Here is a 23,482-nt window from a genome sequence, read left to right on the forward strand (position 1 = left end):
AGTGAAGATGCCAGTGACCAGCCCCAAGCGGGATAGGGATGGGAGGAGGTGTGGGGACAGGGACAGCTCCAAATACAACTCTTTGCACCAGGAAACTACCCGTGTCTTTTTCTTTGCATCAAATGCAGGGAGTTCCTGGGACATCTACCGTAGGAGAGAATTCTGTGTTTATCGAGGCGCTGCGGTCTCGCCGCGTGCAAGCCAGGGTCAGGGCCAGGACGGAGGAGCCAGGGCCTCGTGGGTCAGACTACAGGTCGGCAGGGCGGCCGGCGGAGTCTGCGGCCGGGGCCAGGGTTGGCACCATGGAGGCGTGGAGTTGACAGCGTTGAGGCCTCGGCGGCGGTGGCAGTGAAGCCCCTCGACGATGTGGCCTCGGTGGTGGTGAAGCTTCGTGGGTTGACCCGTGGTCGATGAGAGCGTGGAAGACCAACCGTGAGGGGGGTGGGGGGGGGGGGACGAACAGTGGAGGACCTAGTGTGAGGGAAGTGGGGGGGGAGAACAATGGGCAATGGGGACCCGGAGTGGGAGAAACGCGGGGGGGGGGGGGGAGGGGAAACCAAAAGGAGGAGCCGGCGTGCTTTGTAACTTTGTCAGCGCCGTAGGTGGCTACAATTTGTTTACATTGGGAATGCAAGCAAAGAATTTCACAGTGCCTAGTTACATGTGACAAAAAAGTATTCCTACCAATATCTATTTATGGCCTCCCCAACATCCTTAGGTTCCCAGTGTTGGCCATTTTCCCATCGCGTTTCCCCAGTATGTAAGCTCTCGGGTTAAACGCATCGAAGGCTACTCATCTTCCTAATAATTTTGAAAATTTCTGACATCATATACCCTTGCAAGGAAATTGATTGAGATGCTCAGATTTTAAAAAGAGCACTTTCTCTCCTTTCATCCATTCTAACTACTTTGGCAAACAAGTTTAATCATCACACAGAAGCCTTCTGGCGTACAAAGGATAAACGCCAACATGAGGTTGCCGAATTGCATGCAGAACAAGTAGAAAAACACCAGATCAAAAGGCAGGATGGGTGGAGTGCAACGAGTGGCATGAAGTCAAAGTGTAAAAGTCCTCTGGGTGGCGCCGTCAGCGATGGCAGCCTCACAAACAGCCCGTCTGTCTTTTCGTCTTTTTTGTTATTTTTTGTGTGTTTGTTAATGCTCCCTGGTTTTATGGTGGGGGTCGAGGGAAACTTTTTTCAATCTCTTACCTTGCCGGAGATGCGACTGTTTTCCGGATCGTATCTCAGGTCACTCTGCGGCCTAACATCATGGAGCAGGCGACCTTGCTCAAGACTGACTTTGAGCCCCATCGTGGGCCCATGGACTACACATCGGAGCCTGCAATCCCTTGCCTGGGATCGACGCTCCAACCGGGGCCTAGGGATTTCAACATCGAGGAGCTTGCAGTCTCAGGTAGAGACTGATGTCGGGAAGCTCCAAAGCCGCAGGGGGTTCAGGGGGGAGCTGGGGTCCCCCCTAGGCGGGAGCTTAATCGCCCCGACGCGGAGGGCTTGACCGCCGGCTACGGGAGCCAAGATCGCCCTGACAACGGAAGGCTCGAGGCCCCTGACCGCGGGAGAACAAAGAAGGGATGAGATTGAACTTTTTTTCACCTGCCATCACAGTGAGGAATGTGGGGGAGTCGCTGTGGTGGATGTTTATGTTAAAATGTATTTCGGCAAATCAAATTCCTCGTATGTTGCAAAACATACTTGGCTAATAAAGTATGATTATGATTATTACTTCAGCATTACCTGAAACGGTTCATGCCATGCTCAAAGTCTTCTCTCTCCTTCTGAAACTCCTGAATATATTTCAGCTGCAGGAGCAAAATAAATCTCAGCTTTCCAACTGTACTGCAAGTTTATTTTGTCACTCTCCACCCCCCCCCCTCCCTCACACCTTCCTCCCTCTCCCACACCTTCCTCCTCTCCCACACCCCCTCCTCTCCCACCCCCCCTCCTCTCCCACCCCCCCTCCTCTCCCATCCCCTCTCCACTCCCACCCCCCCTCTCCCACCACACAACCCTCCTCTCCTCTTCCCTTCCTCATCCCCCCCCTCCTTGCCCACCCCTCCCCTCCCCTCCCATCCCCCTCCTCCTTTTCTCCTCCGCTTCCCTTCCTCCCCCCCCCCCCCCACCCCACCCCTTGTATAGTTTACATCTCCTCTGCAGTCCAAGCGCCCGTGCTGATGAGGACATCCACTGACCTTTTTCTTTTCCGGCAACTCCTTGTATTTCTTGGACAGGATTTTAGTCAGATCCAAGTTGCTCATTTCAGGATGAAGCTTTGCATATTTTGCTCTTTTCTCCATAAAGAATCGAAAGTAAGGCGTGAGAGGCTTCTTGGGAAAATCGGGATGATTCTACAGTAGGAAATAAAAAGAACACACTCTTCAGATGCCCACCTCTCCATAGATTCAGTGCCCACTGCAGCATCAACTACAAGAATGATACTACAATGCAGCAGGGCAAATGTTTTTACCAAGCCATGCAAATTTTAAATGTCATAAGAACTGGCATGGCAACAAACATCTTTGATTCTCATCTTATCAAGGTCTTTTGACCAGAACCAGTGTTTTCAAAGCTGCCAGATACCTTTTCAGTCAAGGTGCTTTCTATGTGATGAATGGAATTATGTGCATGTATTTGCTGAAACATATCGATTAACTAAAACCCATTGCCTGGGCAGTCTCCATAGTCCTACGTTTAGATATTTGAGATGGAATGAAATACCTCAGTCATACCTGTGCAAATTATTTTGGCTGAAAATTCAAACACATTTTCCCCATTAACAGCACCAGTCAATTGAGAAAAATAAACTTTGAATTACTTCAAAACACCCCCTTTTGCCATTTACTTTTAGGGCCGAATGGCCTATTCCTGTACCTATTGTCCATTGTCTATTGAATCCAACATGGATTTTCTTATCAGTGCTCCATCCAATTCGTCTTCTGGAGCTTTGTATGTGAACCATGTGTGCAGGCCAACAAGGCCCGATCACTGGACTACCGATCTAGAAGATCTGCAAGTTCATTAACTTGCCTACATCCCTCAACTCCCCTGCTGATCCCCCTCCCCACTAGGCATTAAAACAATCCTCACAAACAGTGGGATGCAGTGGGAGGAGAATGAGACAATTCATGGTGTTTTGCGGGGGAATTTGGTAGGACAACCACCAAGATAGCCAACGTCACACCCTATTTCTGTGTGTGGAAACAAGGAATTGCAGATGCTGGTTTGTAACAAAAAAAGACAGAAAGTGCTGGACTAATCAATCTCCCAGGCAGCATCTCTGGCGAACATGGATAGGTGACATTTCACAGTGTGGTAGAGTAACTCAGTGGGCCAGGCAGCATCTCTGGAAAACATGGAAAGGCGACATTTCCGGTCGGGAACCTTCTTCAGAGTGACATCTCAATTTGATCACGTTCACTTCAACGTCATTTAAGTGAGCGCTAGAGCTGGTGAAGGTGTGGGTAAGTGCTTTACTCGCACTAGGGGTGCCCAGCCTGTGTTCCAATTTCCACTACAATGAAGTAGCATCGCATGGGGAAACATCATGAACCAGAGGCTCTGATGCAAAACTCACTTTCTAAAGTGAAACAACTGGGAGTGCCCATCTGAATTTCCCGACTTGCATGATCGAAGTGACTTTCAGATCGGCACACGGGAGTAGCGGGATACGCAGTGTGCAGACAGATAAGGGACTTGACAGTGTTTGGCCCAAATCCCTCTAATCTTTTCCTATCCATGTACCTGTCCAAATGTGTTTTCAGTGTTGTCATGGTACCACATTCTGTTTCAGCAATTTCAACGGTGAAGGTTTCCAGAATATTAGCAGACATTATGGCTTTGCAAAGTGACTCAGCGAAAGAGTAACCCCAAAAGAATCAGCTTAAGCTGTAGATTCCATCAGTAATCGGGGAAAATGTCAGCAATCAAGAGGAGCTAAAAAGGGAAAAGTACAAGACATACTGCGCCACCACTACCCAGACACATTTTATTTTTAAATACTCACCCTGTTAGTAGACTACGTTCAGATAATTGTTCATTCAGGTCTGCTTGATTTCACTTCTAAATGTTCACTAACTCACTCATTAATCTTTCTCCGACCTCCCTTTCACATGAGCACAGCAAAGGATGCCAAGTGATCTGTTTATAAAGCCAGGTGGCCATCTCCCACAGGATGCAGTCCCAGTACCAGCCCAAGAACCTTCCGTGGTATCCCCCATTGCCAACATCTTGATCTGTAAAGATTAAAGTGGGTGGGCAGATGGGAAGGAGGTCTCTCTGAAGAAGGCTCCCGACCCGAAACATCACCCATCCATGTTCTCCTGGGATGCTGCCTGACCTGCTGAGGTACTCCAACACTTTGTGACCTTCTGTGTATTGACCAGCATCTGCAGTTCTGTGTTTCGACAATTCCTTGGTCAATCTAGCCTCGTGATGATATGCGATTCAAATATTAAAAATCACCATTAGTGTAACCATCTCTGCATTTCTTCACCGTAGCTTGTCAATAAGAAACAAATAATCTGAATTCCTGTGCTGTTTAAAAACCACTTGGCCTGTTGTGCAGTGTGTCATTTACCCAATCACGTGCCCTGCTTCTAACTCACTGGCTGAGAATGCCAACAAACACAATCTTTCAAATCTGTTTATGCAGAGAACATTCCTACACCCCAAATCTAGATTTTGTCTTGCTATGCATCCACATTCCTTAAATGAAATTATCTGTCTTTCCTAAACACCCACGCCACAGGCTTGCTTAGGCAGAGTGATTGAATCTGCTTTTAAAGAGAACATGATCACATGACAGCATAAGAATATTCCAGAAGGCAGCGTACAGAATTAGTATCCTACTATTCCACATTCAGTCAACTGAGGAAGATTTCCACAATATATCCAAAAGTGAATATACTGGAGGGATGAAGAAATACAATATGCAGGCAGAAGACAATTCACATAATATTTTGCATAAGTTAGAAACTGTTGGATAGGTTGTAAATGGGTGCCAAGAGAAATTATGAATACAAAATAATGGACAGGGGAGATCTAATCACAATACAATACAATACAATACAATACAATACAATACAATATATCTTTATTGTCATTGTACCCAGGGGTACAACGAGATTGGGAATGCGCCTCCCATACGATGCACTAATTTAGGTAATTTAGACAGCAGCAACCCAACGAAACGAACAGTTGTAACAGTTTTGGACAGGGTAAAGTGCAAGTTGATCTATGCGTTGTGGCCATCCGGCTCAGCAGGACCGGTTCATAGCAGCTATGGCCCTGGGGATGAAGCTGTTCCTGAGTCTGGAGGTGCGGGCATAGAAGGCCTTGTATCGTCTGCCCGATGGAAGGAGTTCGAACAGACTGTTGCAGGGGTGTGAAGAGTCTTTGTGGATGCTGGTGGCTTTTCTGAGGCATCGTGTGTTGTAGATGCCCTCCAAGTCTGGTAGCTGTGTTCCGATGGCCCTCTGAGCTCTATGGACTACCCGCTGTAGAGCTTTCCTTTCTGCCTCCGTGCAGCTGAGGTACCACACAGGGATTCCATGCGTTAGGATGCTCTCTATGGTGCAGCGGTAGAAGGTCTTCAGCAGCTGTTGGGGTAGACCAGACTTTTTCAGTGTTCTTAAGTAGAACAGTCTTTGTTGTGCCTTCTTGACCAGCGCAGCAGTGTTATTGGACCATGTTAGGTCCTCCGAAATGTGAGTGCCCAGAAACTTGAAGCTGGACACTCTCTCCACACTGACCCCATTGATAGAGATCGGGGCATATTCCCCGTTATGTGACCTACGGAAGTTGATGATCAGCTCCTTGGTCTTGGTGGTATTTAGGGACAGGTTGTTATCCGAGCACCAGTCCGCCAGGTTCTGCACCTCCGCTCTATAGTTTGTTTCATCCCCGTTGGTGATCAGCCCGATCACCGTTGTGTCATCTGCAAACTTGACAATGGTGTTGGTGTCGAATGCAGGAACACAGTCGTGTGTGAAGAGGGAGTAGAGCATGGGGCTCAGAACACAGCCCTGTGGTGTGCCGGTACTCAGGGTGATAGTGGAGGACAGGTGCGGGCCCATTCTCACTGCCTGCGGTCGTTCCAGCAGGAAGTCCAGGATCCAGTCACATAATGACGAGCTAAGGCCTAGCTGGTGGAGTTTGGTGATGAGCTTGGTGGGGATGACCGTGTTGAAGGCGGAGCTATAGTCTATGAATAGCATCCTCACGTACGTGCCCTGTCTCTCTAGGTGAGTCAGGACAGTGTGAAGAGCCAGAGAGATGGCGTCCTCTGTAGATCTATTTGCCCTGTATGCAAATTGATGTGGGTCCAGTGAGTCAGGGATGCTGGATTTGATGTGTGAGAGGACTAGCCTCTCAAAGCACTTCATGACAATCGGCGTTAGGGCAACCGGGCGGTAGTCGTTCAGGTTGGAGATCTTTGCTTTTTTCGGCACCGGAACTATGATAGCCGACTTCAGGCACTTGGGGACCGTAGCCAGAGATAATGACAGGTTAAAGATCTTGGTGAATACCTCAGCCAGCTGTTCAGCACAGTCCTTCAGTACCCTTCCTTGAACACCATCCGGTCCTGCAGCCTTGCGTGGGTTGACCCTTTGCAGAGCGCGTTGTACCTCCTGTGTGCTCAGTTGCAAGACCTGTCCCACCGCCTCGGGCAGTTGGGCAGTTAAATTTACCAAACTCAAATGTTATAACCTGCACCATTTCAGGTGATATTCAATATATCACATCAATATTAAAAGGAATGTAGATGTTTTCGGATTTCTCTTTTCATCCAGATATTTTTTTGTGATGCATGTTTTATTATTGTTACCAATTGATCCATGCTCCAAGATTTCAGAAGCCCAGATAACAAATAGTTAACATATTTCTGATCATTTTGCTCCAAATCAAAAACGGATTTTAAAAGAATGGCTGATCATTTCATCAACATTTCTGAAGGCATTAAAAACAGTATCTGCTTTATTAGTATATTTTACAGTATATTACAATAAAGCAACGTTTTACAGCAGTTTATCTCTGCTGGCTTAAATAACGCAAGGTACATAATTACAGGCATTACTGCACTGAGCTAACTCCTGGCGAACAGGCTAGGACAATCCGCAATAATCAAGTCCACTGTGGCATTATCTTCAGCTGCATAAAATAGGACAGTAGCCTCGTGAACGTAGGACTATGTGCTATTTAGTTTAGAGATACAGCATGGAAACCGTACCGACCGTTGATCACCTGCTCACTCTAGTGCAATGTTGTCCAATTTTCCCCTAATCCCCACACACAAAGAGCAATTTACAAATTTACAGAGGCCAATTAACTTACAATTGTGCACGTCTTTAGGATGTGTGGGGAAACTAGGGCACCCGGAGGAAACCCACACTGTCACAAACGTGCAAACTCTGCACAGTCAGCACCCGAGGTCAGGATTGAACCTGGATCTCTGGCAGTGAGGCAGCAACTCAACCAGCCGTGGCAACATGCCATCAACAATAACATTTTTAAAGCTTCAGGCAGCCTTGTTAGTACCCAAACTGGGTGGCCCGTTTGAACCTCGAAAAATGAACAATCTTAAAAACATTCATCTGGCACATATTGCTGCACGTCCGGCACGCGGTGCTGTCTCGAAGGGCCAAATGGCCTCCTCCTGCACCTATTTTCTATGTATTGCAAATGGATGAAGTTAACTCAAATTAATCAAATCGTATGAAGAGAGTAAAGATATCACATCATGGAAAATAATTGGAACCTTTGCAAAGCTTACCACATTGATGAGATATGCAAACGTTGCAAATGCTTTCGATTTAAAAGCTTCTCCTATGTGGCAATAAAGATTAAAATAAATTGCAAAATTGTGAAGACTTACCTTGAGACAAAATCAATACATTTTAAATTGGATTAGTCAAGGTTGCTGAAAAATGCCCTTCTCCATTGATCATACATTACCAGGCTTGTGTAATGGTGCAGAAACTAGCAAAGAACTGACTGGCAAAGCAAATACTAGACTAAAGGTGAGAGAGACTACTTCCACAGCACAAGAGGTCAAGCCAGAATGAAAGTTAATGAACAATTGTTAGCCGAAATGTATTAATTTTTAAGAATCCAAAAGATATTATTACAGTTTCAGCTTTATTCAAGTGAATACTCAATGTGCAAGTGTCAATAAACAGCTTCAACATTATAATTGAGCTACCAGAGACATTACAATAATGATTTGATTAGTACAGGGAGAAGGCAGGAGAATGGGGTTGAGAGGGAAAGATAGATCAGCCATGATTGAATGGTGTATATTCAATGGGCTGAATGGCCTAATTCTACACCTATGTCTTCATATCATATCATATCATATATATACAGCCGGAAACAGGCCTTTTCGGCCCTCCAAGTCCGTGCCGCCCTGTGATCCCCGTACATTAACATTATCCTACACCCACTAGGGACATTTTTTTTTTTTTTTTTTTAACATTTACCCAGCCAATTAACCTACATACCTGTACGTCTTTGGAGTGTGGGAGGAAACCGAAGATCTCGGAGAAAACCCACGCAGGTCACGGGGAGAACGTACAAACTCCTTACAGTGCAGCACCCGTAGTCAGGATCGAACCTGAGTCTCCGGCGCTGCATTCGCTGTAAAGCTTATGAATAAATATTTCACACACCTCACCCAAAGATATGAATACACTCAAAATTAAATATCCCAAGATTGTATAATGGCCCGCATAATTTTCCGCTATAAACTTCGATTTATTTTTCAAATTTCAGGCTCACCTTGAGTTTCTTCCCTTTGTAAGGATTCTTCACGTTCTCTTGGACATCCAGTATCAGTTCCGATAAAGTGCGGAACTTTCTCACCTAAACACAAAATTTGACATTTAAAACTGTAAAACAAAAACAAAATACCCAATAGTGGTTCTTCAGGGTGGTACAAGTTCCAATCTCAAATGGAAAAAAAAAATTAGGGAAAATTAGCAAAGAGTTTATAATCCGATGATCCATAGCCCAAATCATACGGTTATGACATTTACCTGCTGATATCTTGTTAAACCGAGATGGAACCAAACAGTATGGCATTCACTGCACGTAAACAATCCTATTTCACAAGTTATAGGAGTAGAATGAGGGCATTCGGCCCATCGAGTCTACTCCACCATTCAATCACGGCTGATCTCTGCCTCCTAATCCCATTTTCCTGCCTTCTCCCCATAACCCTTGAAACCCATTCTATTTATTTCAGGGAGCTGTCTACCCAATAATTCAAAAAAATCTGATTGTTCCCACAACTGCCCATGGGGAAACTATACACCATTTAAAAATTAAGGCAAACAGATCATACCAAACTATCAGCATTATTATATCAGTTAATAATATAGTTATTGCCCAGTAGCAATTTGCAGATGATACTAAGCTGGGGGGTAGTGTGAATTGTGAGGAAGATGCAATAAGGCTGCAGGGTGACTTGGACAGGTTGTGTGAGTGGGCGGATACATGGCAGATGCAGTTTAATGTAGATAAGTGTGAGGTTATTCACTTTGGAAGTAAGAATAGAAAGGCAGATTATTATCTGAATGGTGTCAAGTTAGGAGGAGGGGGAGTTCAACGAGATCTGGGTGTCCTAGTGCATCAGTCAATGAAAGGAAGCATGCAGGTACAGCAGGCAGTGAAGAAAGCCAATGGAATGTTGGCCTTCGTAACAAGAGGAGTTGAGTATAGGAGCAAAGAGGTCCTTCTACAGTTGTACCGGGCCCTGGTGAGACCGCACCTGGAGTACTGTGTGCAGTTTTGGTCTCCAAATTTGAGGAAGGATATTCTTGCTATGGAGGGCGTGCAGCGTAGGTTCACTAGGTTAATTCCCGGAATGGCGGGACTGTCGTATGTTGAAAGGCTGGAGCGATTGGGCTTGTATACACTGGAATTTAGAAGGATGAGGGGGGATCTTATTGAAACATATAAGATAATTAGGGGATTGGACACATTAGAGGCAGGAAACATGTTCCCAATGTTGGGGGAGTCCAGAACAAGGGGCCACAGTTTAAGAATAAGGGGTAGGCCATTTAGAACGGAGATGAGGAAGAACTTTTTCAGTCAGAGAGTGGTGAAGGTGTGGAATTCTCTGCCTCAGAAGGCAGTGGAGGCCAGTTCGTTGGATGCTTTCAAGAGAGAGCTGGATAGAGCTCTTAAGGATAGCAGAATGAGGGGGTATGGGGAGAAGGCAGGAACGGGGTACTGATTGAGAGTGATCAGCCATGATCGCATTGAATGGCGTTGCTGGCTCGAAGGGCTGAATGGCCTACTCCTGCACCTATTGTCTATTGTCTATAAAGCAGTACATTTCCTGCTTCTACTCAAGTGCAGGTTGGGATGAAAGATTTAGCTGAATTGCAAACGTTCACAGAAATACAATTTGGCATTACGTGGAACCAACATTAAGTTCTGCGACACACTTGGATAAAAGCTCCAAATTGTTACGCAATAAAATAAAACAATAGATCCCTCCAATCTGCACTGATTTTAAGGGTGTACTATCCTGAAGAACCTCCAAGAGTTTTTTTTGCCTTATTAAGACTGCTGCCAACTTGTAAAGAGAGGTTAATAAATGAGTCCGATGAAATTTGACAAATAATCTGGCCCAGAAATGAAGCAGTTTGTTGGAACAACCACCTATGCTTCAAAAATAATGGTGTGCAATAGTTTTGCTGCTTTAAGCCAAACCCCTTTAAGTGCAATAGATAAATGTTGACTCTTACCTCATGCGAAACCTCTGACCACTTCCGTTTGCACATTTCCCCTGTATAATGGGCGAAGGTCACCTTATTCCAGTCCATGTGCGACTCTGTTGTTTTGAACTTCAGCATGTCATTAGAAGGGACAATGCTTCTCATGCTATCCAGAAGGCCCAAGACGTCCTCTTTTGGCCAATCTGTGGAGAAAGAAAAAAAATCATCCTTTACACCTTAAATCCAGCTTCATAAATAATACTTGCATTTCTCCCCCCTCCTTTTCGAAGCAGCACATATCAAGGATCAGACCGAAGAGCTTTAACATAAACCTTTTGTTGGACTGTGCATCCTACAAAAGACAAAACAGAAACCCGACAACTCACCTGCATCAGAACAAAGGGTAGTCAAGCTTGCATTTCACTGGACTACCATAGAGAGGATGTTTCTGTACAGGATACCACAGGGGTAGAACAAGTGGTTGCACCAAGTAAATTGAGTATAGTGGGGCCACCATAGTGGACTGGTTAACCACCAAAGGCCAAGGGTAAGCAGGGAAAGACTTTGATTTACCCCAAGATACACATATGGAAACTTAACATCAGGACTGCTTCCATTTTACAAGCTTGCATGAATATTTGTGCATATTTCATATACTGACAAAGTTTTCCCACAATGACCTCAAGGGAATTACTATTCTTCACGTCGGCCCAATGGAACAAATGGATTAATCTCCAAGCTAAACTGGCCTTTGATTAGAAAAACAAAAAATGGGCCAGCAACATAAATAGCACAGCCACAAAAACAACTCTGAGGCATGAAGTTTTTGCAATGAGTGACTATCTCATGACGGCAATGCATCTCCATTTAGCAGTCTGAGGGAGGAATGCAAAGAAACATTCATCGTCTCTGGATGAGTGCAACTCCAGAGACCTGGGTGCTTAATGTTATCCAGAGCAAAGCACCTTTCTCGATTAGCACCGCAGGCATTAGCCCTTCCATAACCAACACATTACAACTACACCATGCATCTTCTCCTAAATGCATTGCTTACGAAGGTTACACCAATTGTACCTCCCAAACCTGTGACCTCTCTTACCCAGGAAAAGGGCACCAGAAGCCACAGCATAGGCACTGCAGGCAAGTTGCACCCTATCGCAAATTAGAAATATTGGTAGAAACGAGGAACTGCAGATGCTGGTTAATACATAAAAGGACACAAAGTGCTGGAGTAACTCAGAGGGCACCATCAATGTGGAGAAGGGCATTGAACAAAAACTTGTCCGTGTTCTCCACAGATGCTGCCTGACCTGCTGAGTTACTCCAGCACTTCGTCTCCCTTTAGAAATATTGGTATGTTACGTGTCACAGGTACCATAATACAGTGAATGATTTTGTTTTGTGTGCTATCCAGTTGAAACATATCATCAGTACAAGAGGCACGCAAAGAGAAAATACCCAGAATGCAGAATTACAGCTAGAGATAGTGCAGATTAAAAATGTGCAGGAGCTGCAAGGAGGTAGGCTGGGAGATCAAGATTACACCCTTGATATGTGAAGTCTGTTCAGTGGTCTGATAAACAGCAGGGAGAGTCATTTCTGAATCCAGTGGTAGCACTTTTAAGCTTTTATATTCTCTGCCCAACAACGAGAGGAGGGGGGGGGGTGGAGAGAGGAAATGGCTGGGGGTACAAGTGATCATTGATTATATTGGCTGATTTACTGTGTAGAATGGGGGAGCAGGGAAGGGAGGAAGGTAGAAGGCTAGTTTATGTGATGGATTGGGCTGCACCCACAAAACTCTGCCATTTCATATGGCCCTGGTTAGAACAGTTACATAGCCATGTACACCAAAGTAAATATAGTTTACCTCCAGACCCCCTCAGTACTGTGTAGTGCCTCGAGCTCAAATCTCTGCATGGCATTGCCAAGAACAATTAGGTACACACTATAAGGCATTGACAGCAACAGCTCTACCTTCTAAAAGCAATGAAAAAGCTCCCTTTGTGTGATGAGTTGGCTGAACTAAGCCAGACTGATGCAAAAGATTTCTTGGATATGTGGACAAATGAATTGTGCATTGTGTCTACCTTCATACATTGTTAGTGTTGACCGACACTGGTTGTGCTCTCTGACACACTTACACCCCCCCCCCCCCATCGAAAAAACCCCCAGCACAAACGGCCATTCGCATTTAATAATGGGAAACGTTGCCAGGTAAATCTCCAGGGAGACAATTTCCATTGAGTTCGTCCACAAAGAAAAAAAACCCGACACACCAAAAAACCTACACCCCAAATATTGGAGGATCAATTAACATAGAAAATAGGTGTAGGAGGCCATTTGGCCCTTCGAGCCAGCACCGCCATTCATTGGGATCATGGCTGATCATCCACAATCAGTAACCCGTGCCTGCCTTCTCTCCATATCCCTCGATTCCACTAGCCCCTAGAGCTCCATCTACCTCTCTTTTAAATTCATCCAGTGAATTGGCCTCCACTGCCTTCTGTGGCAGAGAATTGCACAAATTCACAACTCTCTGGGTGAAACAGTTTCTTCTCATCTCAGTTTTAAATGGTCTCCCCTTTATTCTTAGACTGTGGCCCCTGGTTCTGGACACCAGGTGACTTGTATTTTACCATGCCATCAGCATCCAGAGCCCACCTTACAATGATAAAGTTGGTTAATGGCAAGCGAATAATTTCCACCTCTCCATCAAACTTGGCCTTAGACCAAAGAACATGGACCACTCCTTTGAAATCGCCTATACTGAAGTGTAGTACGCAAAGGAGCCATTTTAGTAGACAAAACCCACCATTCACTATGCCTCTCGCAGTTTAATCAGTGTTTTGGGGGAACAGTATGTGTGATGAAACCATTAAAATACAGAATATATCTCATCTATCAATTCACAGATTTTTGTTATTTTTCTTTTAAAATGTTTCCGGCTACTAAAATGGCGTCATGACGTACTACGGTTTTTAGGGTCGAGTGGTCTATCTTGTTCCTCTAGTATCTTTGCCTTAGACCAAGCACAAGCAATTTTGCGACCAGAAATCCAAACACAGTGCCCTCTGCAGGAGATCTTGGACCTGCAGCCATCTTGCTTTAACTCGTATGAAGAACACTTACCCAGTGCCAGAAAATGGCATGTTACGACATTTAACCTAGTCAAGTCAATTTTATTTGTATAGCACATTTAAAAACAACCCACGTTGATCAAAGTGCTGTACATCAGTTCAGGTACTAAGAAACGAACATACAATGGCACACAAACATAACAGCACACACATAAACAGTTCACAGCGCCCCCTCAGAGGGCCTCAAACGCTAGGGAGTAGAAATAGGTTTTGAGCCTGGACTTAAAGGAGTCGATGGAGGGGGCAGTTCTGATGGGGAGAGGGATGGATGGGCAGAGAGTAAATGCAATACATGAAAAGTCCCGCCAGTGCTCAAAATCTTGAAAGATTTTTTTTTTCCCCCAACTCACTGGCTGACACTTATCAAGGCATTAAAAATCTACAAAATGAACAAACTTGGACATTTTCTTGTAGAGTTCCACGTGTACGATGCTGCCCTGGCAAAGCTTCTGAAGCAGGGAAATATGGAACAACTCCCTGCTCTTCATGTTTAACATGCACACTAAGCAGAAATTAGAATTTACTTCCATTACACATTGCTTTCATAAATTACAAATTATTGTGAACTTCTGCCAACCGGGCAGCACAGTGGTACAGTTGTTGCCACCACAATGCGAGACTCGTGTTCGATCCAGACCTCAGGGGCTATCTATGTGGAGTTTGCACACTCTCCAGGAGGGCTTGTTGATTTCCACTCACATCCCAGACGTTGGTGGAGGGGTTATAGGTTAATTGGCCCCTGTAAATTACCCCTAGTGTGTATGGAGGTAGATGAGAAAGTGGAATAACATTGAACTTGTATGAACAGTGTACGATGCTGAAGGGAAAATCGGAAGTGTCAGTATTACAGTATAGCAAAGGGGATTACAGAGGCATGAGGCAGGAGCTGGCCAAAATTGACTGGAAGGAGGCCCTAGCAGGGAAGACGGTGGAACAGCAATGGCAGGTATTCCTGGGAATAATGCAGAGGTTGCAGGATCAATTTATCCCAAAGAGGCGGAAAAACTCTAAGGGGAGTAAGAGACACCTGTGGCTGACAAGGGAAGTCAAGGACAGCATAAAAATTAAGGAGAGGAAGTATAACATAGCAAAGAAGAGTGGGAAGACAGAGGATTGGGACTCTTTTAAAGAGCAACAAAAGTCAACTAAAAAGGCAATACAGGGAGAAAAGATGAGGTACGAGGGTAAACTAGCCAATAATATAAAGGATAGCAAAAGTTTTTTTAGGTACGTGAAGAGGAAAAAAGTAGTCAAGGCAAATGTGGGTCCCCTGAAGACAGAAGCAGGGGAATTTATTATGGGGAACAAAGAAATGGCAGACGAGTTAAACCGTTACTTTGGATCTGTCTTCACTGAGGAAGATACACACAATCTCCCAAATGCTCTAGGGGCCGGAGAACCTAGGGTGATGGAGGAACTGAAGGAAATCCACATTAGGCAGGAAATGGTTTTGGTAGACTGATGGGACTGAAGGCTGATAAATCCCCAGGGCCTGATGGTCTGCATCCCAGGGTACTTAAGGAGGTGACTCTAGAAATAGTGGAAGCATTGGAGATCATTTTTCAATGTTCTATAGATTCAGGATCAGTTCCTGTGGATTGGAGGATAGCAAATGTTATCCCACTTTTTAAGAAAGGAGGGAGAGAGAAAACGGGTAATTATAGACCAGTTAGTCTGACATCAGTGGTGGGGAAGATGCTGGAGTCAATTATAAAAGACGAAATTGCTGAGCATTTGGATAGCAGTAACGGGATCATTCCGAGTCAGCATGGATTTACGAAGGGGAAATCATGCTTGACAAATCTACTGGAATTTTTTGAGGATGTAACTAGGAAAATTGACTGGGGAGAGTCAGTGGATGTGGTGTACCTCGACTTTCAGAAAGCCTTCGACAAGGTCCCACATAGGAGATTAGTGGGCAAAATTAGAGCCCATGGTATTGGGGGTAGGGTACTGACATGGATAGAAAATTGGTTGACAGACAGAAAGCAAAGAGTGGGGATAAATGGGTCCCTTTCGGAATGGCAGGCAGTGACCAGTGGGGTACCGCAAGGTTCGGTGCTGGGACCCCAGCTATTTACGATATACATTAATGACTTAGATGAAGGGATTAAAAGTACCATTAGCAAATTTGCAGATGATACTAAGCTGGGGGGTAGTGTGAATTGTGAGGAAGATGCAATAAGGCTGCAGGGTGATTTGGACAGGTTGTGTGAATGGGCGGATACATGGCAGATGCAGTTTAATGTAGATAAGTGTGAGGTTATTCACTTTGGAAGTAAGAATAGAAAGGCAGATTATTATCTGAATGGTGTCAAGTTAGGAAGAGGGGATGTTCAATGAGATCTGGGTGTCCTAGTGCATCAGTCACTGAAAGGAAGCATGCAGGTACAGCAGGCAGTGAAGAAAGCCAATGGAATGTTGGCCTTCATAACAAGAGGAGTTGAGTATAGGAGCAAAGAGGTCCTTCTACAGTTGTACCGGGCCCTGGTGAGACCGCACCTGGAGTACTGTGTGCAGTTTTGTTCTCCAAATTTGAGGAAGGATATTCTTGCTATTGAGTGCGTGCAGCGTAGGTTCACTAGGTTAATTCCCGGAACGGCGGGACTGTCGCATGTTGAAAGGCTGGAGCAATTAGGCTTGTATATACTGGAATTTAGACGGATGAGGGGGGATCTTATTGAAACATATAAGATAATTAGGGGATTGGACACATTAGAGGCAGGAAACATGTTCCCAATGTTGGGGGAGTCCAGAACAAGGGGCCACAGTTTAAGAATAAGGGGTAGGCCATTTAGAACGGAGATGAGGAAGAACTTTTTCAGTCAGAGAGTGGTGAAGGTGTGGAATTCTCTGCCTCAGAAGGCAGTGGAGGCCAGTTCGTTGGATGCTTTCAAGAGAGAGCTGGATAGAGCTCTTAAGGATAGCGGAGTGAGGGGGTATGGGGAGAAGGCAGGAACGGGGTACTGATTGAGAGTGATCAGCCATGATCGCATTGAATGGCGGTGCTGGCTTGAAGGGCTGGATGGCCTACTCCTGCACCTATTGTCTATTGTCTAACAGGCGATCAATGGTTATTGTGGACTCAAATGTGCGAAGGGCCTGTTTCCATGCCATATTCTTTAATCAATTCAACGACATGCCTTTGTAAAAAGTACTTGCAGCTGTTGAATCCTGGATTGAAATTCCCTATTCATCAGCCATACATCAATAAAAATGACCAATTCTGTTACAGATTCAGCTGAAAAGGAAAACAATGTGGCCAAAGGAACATTGAAAAAAAAAATTTAAATCAAGAAATCATCGCCTGATTTTTGTAAGACCAACAGCAGAACTCAAGTGTGGGTATAAATGAAACATAGACACAAAAAGCTGGAGTACCTCAGTGGGTTAGGCAACATCTCTAAAGAAAAGGAATAACTGACGTTTTGGGTCGAGGCCCCTCTTCAGACTGGAGAAATCTGAAGGAGGGTCAAATTACCAACCAGTGACACCACTCCTGGACTGTGGGATGAAAGGCAGAAGGAACGACTGAATTTTCTCTGATTGAACACAACTCCAAATTGACAACCTCAATCAGTGTCCTGCCCTGCATGCTGAGGATTAGAAACCTAGAAGACGGGTGCAGGAGTAGGCCATTTGGCCCTTCGAGCCAGCACTGCCATTCAATATGACCATGGCTGATCATCCAAAATCGGTACCCCGTTCCTTCTTTCTCCCCATATCCCTTGATTCTGTCAGCCCTAAGAGCCATATCTAACTCTCTCTTGAAAACATCCAGTGAATTGGCCTCCATTGTCTTCTGTGGCAGAGAATTCCACAGATTCACAACTCTCGGGGTGAAAAAGTTTTCCCTCATCCCAGTCCTAAATGGCCTACCCCTTATTCTTAAACTGCGACCCCTGGTTCTGGACTCCCCCAACATCAGGATTGCCAACGATTCTGGCAATCGGGAACATTTTTCCTGCACTAATGGTACGGTAAATTATTAATGGTAAATTATTAACTAGGCTAATAGCAAACTGATTACCTGCAATCAGGAATACTGCAAGATTTCAGCTAGATGATAACCCTGTTGAATATTTGCGTCTCGACTCTTAATTTGCTTGATTTGATATGAATAGCACGATCTCCATTTCACACAGAGGGGTTTGCCTATGTGATTTCTTTCCGATGCTGTTGTATTGTGATGGCATTTCTGCTCGTAGCGGTGTCAAAAGTCACTCAACTAAAAGGAAGTGCTTGGCATTGAAAGATGAAGCTAGTGAGATGATTTTAAATGGCCTTTGCAGTCGTTTCATTCAAGGAATAAATATGGCATGTACTTTATTCCCAATTTAACTTGGCCCCAATATGCGAGTATTTGTTTGGAAATGCAATGCATCAAATGACATCACACTTTCTTCAAATGTTATTTTCCCGTACTTTATTGCAGCACAGAGGGAAGACTGGGAGATGTTGCAAGGTATGGTGCAGCCACAGATATCCTCCAATAGAAGAAACCAACTCAGACCAACATTCAGAGACAAGTGTGTCTGATGAAGAGTGATCAAACATAGCATGGCTTGAGCAACAAAAATTATTGACACAATGTGCTGGAGAAACTCAGCGGACTTGGCAGCATCTCTGGAGAACATGGATAGGCAACATTTTGGGTCAGGTCCCTTCTTCAGTTTGACGAAGTGTCCCAGCCTGAAACGTCACCAATCTATGTACTCCAAAGATGCTGCCTGGCCTGACGAGTTACTCCAGCACTTTTTTCTTTGCAAACCCCCATCTGCAGTTCCTTGTTTCAACAAATATTATATTTTGGCTGAACCAAACGTTGATACCTAAAGACAAAAGGATGATTAAAATAAAACAAACAGATTAGATTGCATAGTATCAATTGCTAGCTGCAAATAAAATACTAAAACTTGTGCCACTCAACAATAAATCTCATTATAGGAGAATATGATAAACGATTATCATATCACTGGAAAAAAAATGTCCATCTTCTACTCTTTCAATCATTTTTTATTTAATGGCTCATAAATCAACACCTGAATTTAATGTAGGCAACCAGCAAGGGGCTATTATTTCCAAACTATATCATTCATTTTAAAATCATTGTTTTTGTAGATATTCTAATGCTTAATTAATAATTGTTTTAAGACACTATTGCATATTTTATTATTCCCTTCCATACCAAATTTATCTTGACAAGTGGTCAAAATCATAATTCGATATGAAAGGGAAATAAAAAAATATGCAATCGTGTCTTAAAACAATTATTGCTTAAACATTGTAATTTCACATTATACGAAAAGTCTTGAGCAAATGTCAGTTTAACTGATTCAATTGGGTCTGAAGAAGTGTCTCGACCCGAAACGTCGCCCATTCCTTCTCTCCCGAGATGCTGCCTGACCTGCTGAGTTACTCCAGCATTTTGTGAATAAATACATTCGATTTGTACCAGCATCTGCAGTTATTTTCTTATACTGATTCAATTGGGAAGTATTGATGCTAGATTTTTTTTTTTCTGGGGATAATATGAACACAATTCCTGGGGTCTGCTCCTAACTTTTCCAATAACTCACCTTCTTTTGCAGTGCTCAGTTCAGTAGCTTCAGCCATGGTTGTCTCACCGTTCATGCTGCTCGACTGAAACACTCGATCCTTTTAAGTCCTCCAACCACCTGAATGGAAACAAACGAGACAAGATCAGGCTGTACCACTGGAGCCAAACTGCAACAGCCATCTCCCCCCTCTGTGTGTCTCTACCTCATGCCTATCTGGTCAAACCCCCAGTGCTTACGTCTCCCCTCTCTCTCCCTCCTCTTCCTTTTCCTCCTCTTTTCTCTCTCTCTCTCTCCCTCCAGTGCCAGCGAGTGCATCGGTTTGGAGCAGCTGCCGTGTGTTACAAACCCGTCCCCTTCCCTCCCACAGTGGCAGCTTGAATCCGGACGGGAAGCGGCGCTGCGAGGAGAGGACAACAGCAACAGCAGCAGAGGAGGGTTGGCAATGTTGCAACTCTGGCCGGGACAGGACAACAGCAGCCCCTCGGTGGGGGAGTGGAGGGAGGGAGGGAGGGGTGGGGACGGTGATCAAAGGCAAGGAGGGCGAGAAGCGTCTATCTATCCACGTCTACAGCCCAGCTCTCACCCCTCCCTGTTGCACAGCTCCCCGCTCCCTCTGCGACCCCCGCCCGCCCCAATGCACCAACACCAGGCGGGGACTGCAAGCTCTTTGTCCCTCTCCCTCTTGCATCGCCACAGGCAGCGCTCTCGGCTCCTCTCTGCAACACTCCGCCAGTCCCAATGCACCAGCAACGCCAGGCTCCTGCCTCCCTCCCTGCCTCCCGGCCGCCAGTCCCAATGCACCAGCAACGCCAGGCGGGGACCCCAACCTTCTCCCCCCTTCCCTCCCTCCCTCTTGCATCTCGGCTTCCCCTGCAACCCCCACTCGTCTCAATGCACCAACGCCAGGCGGGGGCCCCAACCTTCTCCCTCCCTGTTGCATCGCGCTTCCTCTGCAACCCCCGCCAGCTCCCAATGCACCAACAACACCCTGCACCGCTCCCTCCCCTGATGCCGATGCACGGCTCCTCTCTGCAACCCCCCCCACTTGCACCAGCGCCAGCTCCAACCTTCCCCCTCCCTCTTGCATCTCGGCTTCCTCTGCCATCCCCGCCAGTCCCAGTGCACCAACAACAGGCGGGGGCTCCAACCTTCTCCCTCCCTGTTGCACAGCTCTCGGCTCCTCTCTGCAACCCCCCCCACTCGTCTCAATGCACCGACCCCAACCTTCTCCTTCCCTCCCCGCTCCCTCTGCAACCCCCCAACCTTCTCCCTCCCTCTTGCATCTCGGCTTCCTTTGCAACCCCCGCCCGCCCCAATGCACCAACAACACCCTGATGCACGGCTCCTCTCTGCAATCCCCGCCCGCTTTGCAGCAGCAACACCCGGCTGTATCTGCAGGTTCCCTCGCTGTGTGCAGCCCCCGCCCGCCTTGTCTCACTGCACCACCACCACCACCAGGCAGGGCTGGAGCTGCGATCCCCGCCCTCTCTGTGTGTGTCTCTCTCTGCCCTGCCCAGCCCTGTCCGGCTCTCTCCCAGCCCCAGTCATGGCGTCTCTGTTCCGGCTGCATTCCCCTCCCACCCACGGCCATGTTAGACCGAGCAAGGCTAGACTCGACCAACAAGGGACGCAGTGCCCTTCCCTTCCCAAACCCTTGCGGACCCAAAAACAAAAACCCCACCGTGCACTAAATTACCCTCCTCGCTATAAAATAAAAAAAATTTAAAAAAATCAATGCACTAAAGTAAAAAATATAGATTTAACTTTAGAGAAAAACTATGGAAAATCTCATTTTTTTAAAATGGAGCTTTAAAAAAAAAATCCACCGTCTGGAATTTCGTTGTTATATAAAATCTACGCGGAATTTTATGTGCAATGTCCCCCCTCCCTCCCCATGGCTGATAGTTTCCCAGCCAAGACTTGCAACAACGCCGGGGATGGGCGATACATTCAGTCCGCCATGTGAACGTCGCAGCCCGGGCTACAACGCGGCACCGACCCCTACACTCAAACAAGGCTGGACAACCGACTAGAAAAGATTAGAAAATTTCGACGAGAGAAGATTAAACTAGAGCCAGGAGATAATCGAGCTAACAAAAAAAAAACCCCCCTTTTTGCATTTATATGTTAAAAAAAATTAAAAAGTAAAAAAATTTACCCGAGCAATTTTTTTTGGAGTAGGACAAGATTCCAGCAGAAAGACGGCGGGGGAGAGCGGCTACAGTCACTCACCCAACCCTGCGTGCACACACACACACACGCACAGAGAGAGACGTGGTAAAAATGGGAGCCGAGCACAACCAGCGAGAGAGGCACAGGCAGAGAGAGGCAGAGGAGCGAGAGAGAGAGAGAGAGCGCAGCCCCAACAGCAGCAGCGAAAGACAAAAGGGGCCGGAACCCAGGGAATGAACCCGACACAACGAGCCCCTGCACTGGCGCGGCTACTCGAGCCAACCAGCTTCGTGCTGCTGGCGACAAGAGGCGGCTCCACGGCGCCACCGTCTCGGCACAGCCCATGCCGAACCCTCGCTCACTCGCTAGCTCACACTCTCTCCCAGCCCAGCCCAGCCCAGCCCGCTCGGCAACGCAGCACAGCACAGCACGCCTCTTGCTCTCCTCTCCCTTCTCCTCTCTCCTCTCCCTTCTCCTCTCTCCCCTTTCTCCTCTCCTTTCTCCTTTCTCCCCCCTCCTCTCCCTTCTCCTTTCTCCCCTTCCCCCTCTCCCTTCTCATTTCCCCCTCTCCTTTCCTCCTCTCCTTTCTCCCCTTCTCTCCTTTCCACCCTCTCCTTTCCCCCTCTCCTTTCCCCCTCTCCTCTCCTTTCTCCCCTTCTCTCCTTTCCACCCTCTCCTTTCCCCCTCTCCTCTCCTTTCTCCCCTTCTCTCCTTTCCCCCCTCTCCCCTCTCCTTTCCCCCTCTCCTCTCCTTTCTCCCCTTCTCTCCTTTCCCCCTCTCCTCTCCCCCTCTCCTTTCCCCCTCTCCTCTCCCCCTCTCCTTTCCTCCTCTTCTTTCTCCCCTTCTCTCATTTCTCCCCTCTCCTTTCCCCCCTCCCCCTCTCCTTTCTCTTTTCCCTTCTCCTCCCTCTCCTTCCCCCCCCCCTCTTCCTTCTCCCCTCTCCATTGTTTCCAACAACACCTTATATATATATTTTCTAAATGCTTAATTTTTTTTTAAAAATTGCCATGATTTTGTTTTCCGCGTGGTGTTTTTCAGCGCGGGTAGACATTGTTAACCCGCCTTACCTTTCCCTTCCCGTTGTGGCCGCCTTGTAGCACAAGGCAGGGAGTGTATCTCGCAGTCCCAGCCCTTTGCTGGTCTGACCGTCCGCCAACACCGCGGCGCCGCTGGCCTCGGGCGCGGACGTTGTCTGGTCCCCGTTGAGTGCCGGCATGCTTCGCGATAGATACTTCCCACCTCTCCAATGAATCCCCCTTTTTCCGGACCAGCTCCATCCCCCTTTGCTGGCTTCTCCGGCTGGTGTTGTCGCAGCCAAAGCAATCTTAAAACAGCCAAGACCCAACAAAAAGCTGAATTGAGGAAAGGTGGAACTCTTCTCTTTTTTGTTGCTGCTGTTTCAACCAACAAAATATCTTCTGTAATAAGTTTTGGAGAGGGAAGTTTTGTTGTTAAAAAATAAAAGCAAGTCCTTCCCCCTCGGCTGCGGGCGGAGTGCTGTTAGTCGCCGGACTAATTGCCAGTGTGTTGAAGAGTGAGTTAGTTAGTTGCAGGGGAGTGCAGCCAATATAACGCTGCTTTCTTCTTTGCTACATTTTTATTTAATTTCCAACCCCACCTTTGTTGTGTTGCACGTCATTCCCTGTCGAGCCAATCCAGATTGAAAATTGCTTGAAATAAATTAGTGCATTTACACAGAATCCCGAGAGGCAATTGTTTTTAAAAGGAAGCAATCAGGAGAGTGGTTCCCGGGTGGGGAAATGGGAACTCTTAAATCGAGAGTACCCCTCTTCGTTGATAGCCCAGCTAAATGAATTTCCCCAAAGCACTGGGGGTTGGTTAGCAAAAGCAGAGCCCGGAAAGAGAAA

General features: G+C 46.3%; 1 protein-coding gene across 7 annotated transcripts in view; it reads right to left on the reverse strand.

Annotated features, from left to right (window-relative positions):
* The window catches only part of ubtf (upstream binding transcription factor), a 57,890-nt gene extending 34,758 nt beyond the window's left edge, over window positions 1–23,132 (reverse strand). Inside the window, exons 1-6 of one of the 7 annotated variants that reach the window (XM_078424891.1) lie at window positions 22,682–23,132; window positions 19,461–19,559; window positions 10,772–10,944; window positions 8,796–8,879; window positions 2,213–2,368; window positions 1,758–1,822 (exon numbers count right to left, since the gene is read on the reverse strand). In XM_078424891.1, coding sequence (XP_078281017.1) covers window positions 1,758–1,822; window positions 2,213–2,368; window positions 8,796–8,879; window positions 10,772–10,944; window positions 19,461–19,515 — 533 coding nt within the window. In that variant the 5' untranslated portion in view covers window positions 19,516–19,559; window positions 22,682–23,132. Of the gene's footprint in view, window positions 1–1,757; window positions 1,823–2,212; window positions 2,369–8,795; window positions 8,880–10,771; window positions 10,945–19,460; window positions 19,560–21,600; window positions 21,907–22,681 lie in introns of those variants that run through there. The other 6 variants (XM_078424890.1, XM_078424889.1, XM_078424892.1 and 3 more) reach the window with 6 other exon arrangements.
* Window positions 23,133–23,482: the final 350 nt, after the last annotated feature.

Source organism: Rhinoraja longicauda, chromosome 29, assembly GCF_053455715.1.
Source record: "Rhinoraja longicauda isolate Sanriku21f chromosome 29, sRhiLon1.1, whole genome shotgun sequence".
Classification (NCBI taxonomy): domain Eukaryota; kingdom Metazoa; phylum Chordata; class Chondrichthyes; order Rajiformes; family Arhynchobatidae; genus Rhinoraja; species Rhinoraja longicauda.